The 5,776-nt window shown below is 41.1% G+C and overlaps 1 protein-coding gene across 1 annotated transcript in view; it reads right to left on the bottom strand.

Annotated features, from left to right (window-relative positions):
- Window positions 1-3,195, bottom strand: part of LOC104541489 (IQ and AAA domain-containing protein 1-like) — a gene marked incomplete at its 5' end in the record, with an annotated part of 81,266 nt that extends 78,071 nt beyond the window's left edge. Inside the window, 1 exon segment of the mRNA XM_010185562.1 lies at window positions 3,020-3,195. Coding sequence (XP_010183864.1) covers window positions 3,020-3,195 — 176 coding nt within the window.
- Between the last annotated feature and the right edge of the window lie 2,581 nt (window positions 3,196-5,776).

The raw sequence follows: 5,776 nt of genomic DNA, 5'->3' as shown, positions 1-5,776 counted from the left end.
AGCAGGCCAGGCAGGAGCAGGACACAGCTCCTGCTAGTTCTGTGGTCTCTGGCATGCACTGCACAGAAAGCTTGGCTCTGTGTGACACATATGCTCCCCATGTGCAGAAATTTGCTTTTTTTTAACCTGTTTTGCATGCAAGTGAATATATCTGCAGGAAAAATTATTTTGGTCACTTAGAGGCCTCCTGTGAAGAGCAGGATGGCAGGCGGCTCACTGTGACTCCTCTCAGTCCTGTAAATCACTGCATCACTCAGCCAGATTCAAATGAACTAAAATATTGGGTGATGTCCAGCTTTTCCTGAAGCTGATGGCAGCTCTCCCACTGGCTTCGCTGGGGGCAGGCTTTTATCTACCACACTACTATGTTACCCGCTTATTTTTTTTTATCAATGAGATCTGTCTAGTCTAGGCTGAAACATGTGTTACTGGTTTTTAGAGATCACGATGGACAGTTAATTTAAAAGAAGAGAGTAACTGGGAGTATGATCAAAGACGCTGCTCTGCCTGCACCAAGTCTGTCACTGTCCCTCTGCCAGCAGAGGTGACTGCACTCTTGGGCACACCACAAAACTGTACATGCAGCATCTCTGTGCTCTATCAAAATGGTCTGATTTAGCTTAAAACCACTTTTTGGTTAATTCTTTAAAATATCAGATTGTTTCAGATGGGTGGGTTGAGAAGCAGCTTGCTCTGATTATACTCCAAGTTTGGAGGGGAGCTGTTTTCTCAGCCTGTCTCAGCTGCAGCAGAACAATGTGTCTGACTAAAGGCTGGCTATAAGCAGTAGTGTCCTTGATTAACTCTGTGTGTGGGAATATCTTAGTCCCATTTAACAGAATTGCTTGCTCAGGAAAAGCATATCTATATAGCTATCCAAGATTTGTTAGTGTGGTGCTAATATTCAAATAGCTGTTTTAATCTTTATTAATTTCCTAGTCTAGAGATTCAAGACTATGGAACCTCACTAGACCAGATAGCTTAAAGGTTAGCTAAAGAACTCCTTATAACTTGTTTAATCACATATTTATATGCTGGGATGCTGACTATGCCTGCCTATAGCCTTGAAGAGTTAGGCTCCTGGAATATGAATATAAATGTAGCAATGAGGTCCCATTTCACTTGCAAGACCTCCTGAATAAGAAAGCTCAGCATTTACATTCCACTTCACATCTTCAGAGTATTTCATAGATGCATGAGACTGAGGTAGCTTATACATTGGGTAGTAAGGATTCTGCTGAACTGCTCATTCAGCCATTCCTCTTTACCTCTCTTGTTCGAATGATGGCTTCAGTTTCCTCCAAATGATCCTTTGGATTGGTTAGGCTCTTGCTAGGCTCTGCTGTTAAGTGTCTCTATGGAATGGATTTTACTTTTAATAACATCTCATAACTGTCTTTAAAGAGGTTTATGGCTCAGCCTTATTCTCTGGGAGACTAACTGTTCTCTGCTAATCTCCTACAGAAACATTGTTATTGGTTCACACAGTATTTCAGTTAGTTCTCCTCAAACTCTAGAGTCAAGTTAATTGGACACGATTGACCTGTGTTAAAGAATTACTATTAGATGAGTAATATTGAGCAAAGGAAATAAGATCTTTCTGTACCTCTGAACATACTGGGAGTTGTGGGGAGCAGCAGGAAATGGCAGCTCGAGAAGCGTGCAGAATGGGCCCTAGGAACATGGGTGATTTAGAGAATGGGGAAGTGCTTTGTAATAACTGAAATTCGTAAAACCAGCAGTTCTTTCCAAAGGAGAGCTAGATGAGGTAGAAATGTAGTAGTGTCTTGAGTGAGGCAAAAGTACAAGAAATAAGAGAAACGGATTGTGGCAGACCTGTGAGAGTGCTAGTTTTGCTTCCTTTTTAAAAATTTTCTTCTTTTTTCCTAACAAATATTACATTGTATAGCTACTAAAACCTGATTAAAGTAGTCAAGGAATAAATAGAGTAGGATTTAATCAGAATGCATTTGTGTTTCCAAATGGAAACTGCATGCTGAAGACAGGTCCAGTACAGGGGAAAAAATGCTGAATGATTAATGGACATGACACTAGTCCACAAGACACATATAAGCCCTGTAACATTAAGCAGCTCAAGACAAAAACAAACTGGAAGTGTTTTTGCAGATGAGTTCTATGTAGAGCCGCTGAAACCTTGCTGCTAAATCCTGGAACTTTTGGGTGCTGCTTCCCAATTTACTTTTACATACAAACTCACTGGATGGGGTAAATCCTGGAAAAAATTACCTATATCATAAAACCAGCCTATAGTCCTTAGTACAAGACTTTACAGTATTGCCATATTAAAATTGCTAGTCTCAAAACTTCTTCAGCCAAAGTAAACTTTCTGAGACTATAGGAGTCAGCACTCAGTTTAAAAACGTGTAAGTATGTGCTTAACTCTACTGAGACATGAAGTTTCACTGAGATCAGCAGCACTACTTAAGTAAAGTTACATTTGGGGGAGTGTCTTGAAGGTCAAGCCTCAAGTACAAAAGTACTTCAGATTCATATTGGCAGCTGAATAATACCAGCAGCAGGCACCTGGATTGCAGTGCCAGTGACGTGATGTGATTTGCTATAGCAAATAATTACGCTTCTATCTCACGGAAGACTGCGTTCTCTCTCTCTTAAACGTGATGTATTCAGATGGAGAAAAAAGTCAGAGTTCCTAAACTTTAAGTATGCTTCTTACCAGTACAAAACTGGAGCCCAAGCTAGCATGCAGTCTGAATGTGACCCCACTTTAATGTCTGTGGACCTGATTCTGCAGTCAGTATTTCAAGGTGCACCTCTGATCCCTGCTGGTCTATGCAAGGAGTGATGCACTATTCCGCTTTTCCTGATCAGGAGTCCTGCTCAGGAACTTAGCTCAGCACCTGGTGCAGAACGAGTTCTGCAGCTGAGACTGGGATCTCCACTGTAAGATGGATTTTACAGTTTACAAGAACTACAAAATCAGGTTCCTTGGGGTAAAGGGACTTATTATGGGCAAGTGTGTATCTCTGCTCACCAGGACTCGATGAAACACTGTCCAATCTGATTCTGGAGAGTTTGCTTGATGTGGAGACCCTCTGTTTCTCTCAGCTTGTCCTTGATGCATTCCTCCTCTTGTGTTTCCTGGACCTCACCTTGCAGGGCATTTACTTGCTCTGCAGGCATCTGCAAAATACTCATTGCCCTTGCAGGTAGACTCTGGAAATGACAAGAGAAGAAAACAGGTATGAATTAAAAGAAACTTAATATAATCTGGAATGCCAGGTTGACAGTGAATTCAAGCTTAAGCCTTAATTTATTTGCAGGAAGCCAGGAAAAAGTCCTGTGTTCATAAAAAGTGCCTGGATGCAGACAATGGTCTATTGTTAGTGTTTCAGCATCAATTAACAACATTGCAATGTACAAAAACAACCCCTCCAGCGTGGGATCCTGGGATCTCAACGAGACAGGTAAGAAAGCTGCTGTTCTGCAAATGCCAACTTTATCCATATCAGAAGGGTGCCAGAGATTTTTTAATTGAATTTTCAAATGTTTGGACTTCCCATTGGTACTTTTTAATTAGCCTGTATTGTTTTTAATTCGTTCACTTAAATTTTTATATGCACCGCTTGGTCAGTGGTTTCCTGGTATTTTGTTGCAGCTGGTCATATATTCCTTTAGGAAATCAACTTCCCTTGAGGAACAACAACAACAAAAGAATAAACAAACCCCCAAACACCGTAATAAAAATCATAGCTCCCCAACTTTCCCATGATTTGATAACCTTGGCAAGAAAGATTTCTAAGCCAGTTTAAAGTCTTACAATAATTTCTACTTCATGATTGATTTTACATGTGTACTTAGAGCGAGAAAAATGAAAGACTTTCTGGTATGCAAATACAGAAGAATGAAAAATACCATCTGCGTGGGTGGTCCGAAACGTCGCATTTTTTAGTTTGTAATGGTTCATAAAGTTAAGATGTTCCCAGTGTTTTATGAGCTATCACTACCTTGTAAGTGTAGAGAAAACTATATTTTAAAAATTAACTTGCAAATTAGCTTTGGGTTCTTTTGCAATTCTAGAACAAAATATTTTCCACATACATGGAAACATACACATACTGTCTGACAGCGCATGTCAAATTTAAGACTGGCAAAGAGGGGAAAAGATGATGATCTGTTTTTCTAGTATGGTGCATTTTACTCTTCAAAGTTAGTGACTATTTGACATATAGGTGGCAGCATATGTGAACAAAAGCCTAGGACTCTTGGTTTGCATAAAAAACCCTCTATATTATCTTGTTCTGGCCTTCCACCTTCAGAAGGTATAGAAATTGTCCCTTAAATCGACACATCTCAGAGTAATCTAGTAATACATTCTCCTTTCTCTGAAGTATTTTCTAGTGTGCTCCAAGTCTTAATTCTAGAGGTTTCCCACAAAGACAAAAAAGCTTCTATCAAAGGTTTGGCCAGCTTATATTTAAGATCTATTATTCAAGTTTTTTCCCATGCTTCAACGGGGTTCCAAAAATCACTAACAAGTGCCAAGCAAATTTGGTTTCAGAAAGTACACAGTGGGACTGCACACTATCCAAAGTAAGTGCAGAGGCCCTGCTCAGGAAAGCCATTTACTGCCTTCCATGCATCTGCAATGTGTGACTTGCACCATGCAAAAGGAATTGGTCAAGGCCAACACTGAGAGAATATTCAGGAGTGAAACAAGAGCAGCATACTTTCAAAAGGCAGCTGCACATGCTCTCTTCCTCAATATATGACCCAAAATTTTGCCTTTTACCCTGAGACGTTACCTTCACTCATGTTTCAGTTTCCATAGAAGTCAAGTGTTTCCAATCTTCACCTTCAACACCACCTCTTTTTAAATGTGGCACAACTAATATTAATACTATTTATTTGTATTTCACCTTGCTTTCACCATTGTCTGCCTTATAAAATGAACCTCAGAATAGCCAGATGTGATGATGCTTTCACAGGGCTTATTTGGAAAATAGAGGAGGACCCATGAGGCTTGCTTCCCTGACTGAGACCTAGAAACAAGACCCACTTCTCTCAGGTGGTTTCCCCCTCAACTATTTGCTTCACTACAGCAATGCTCAAGGGATCATTTTTCTGAGAAGTTCCCAGCAGAGTCCTGCTGCCTAGAGGTACTGGTAGCAGGGTTGCTACTGAAGAGGTGAGCCAGCCAGAGCCAACACAACTCTTCCATGTCTTTGTATACTGCTGTAGCACAGTCTGAGCAGATACTGCATTACACAGAGGATGACCTACTAGATTTCCTAACTAGATGCTCTCTGGAGGAAGCCACAGAAGGGCTGTTTAATTTAGAAGTATCTTCTCCAGCATTTTCTGCTGAAGATATGTGAGAAAAAAAGGGATAAGGGAAAGGTATTTGGGAGCAGAAGAAAGGGACTGAACAGGTATTGCCATAAGCAAAGGTAGCTGTGGTGAATGCTGAAGATGTGCTGCTTGTGTGGGCAGAAGGCTTCCCCTCCTGTCTCCTTTGGGAAGCGACAGAATCTGTATTCAAGCCTAGGCAACTCGGTGTGAGTGGCACAAGGGTATCTCCAGCTTTACTGAGGCTGATCTGCAGCCAATGCAGAAAAATGGGCTCCTCTACACGACACAGCTGAATGTTTAAGGGTGAAATGTTGTGAGATGGCTCACCAGATGAACAGCTTATTGTTGTTGGGAAGAGGCAGTTCCACCTCCACCCTAACTGCTGGATGTGTAGTCCCTCGCTTCTCCTGCACAGACTCTGGCACCCACATGACCCTGCAGTGAA

This window comes from Mesitornis unicolor, unplaced genomic scaffold, assembly GCF_000695765.1.
Source record: "Mesitornis unicolor isolate BGI_N332 unplaced genomic scaffold, ASM69576v1 scaffold19065, whole genome shotgun sequence".
NCBI lineage: Eukaryota > Metazoa > Chordata > Aves > Mesitornithiformes > Mesitornithidae > Mesitornis > Mesitornis unicolor.
This window is presented reverse-complemented; position numbering and strand designations above follow the sequence as displayed.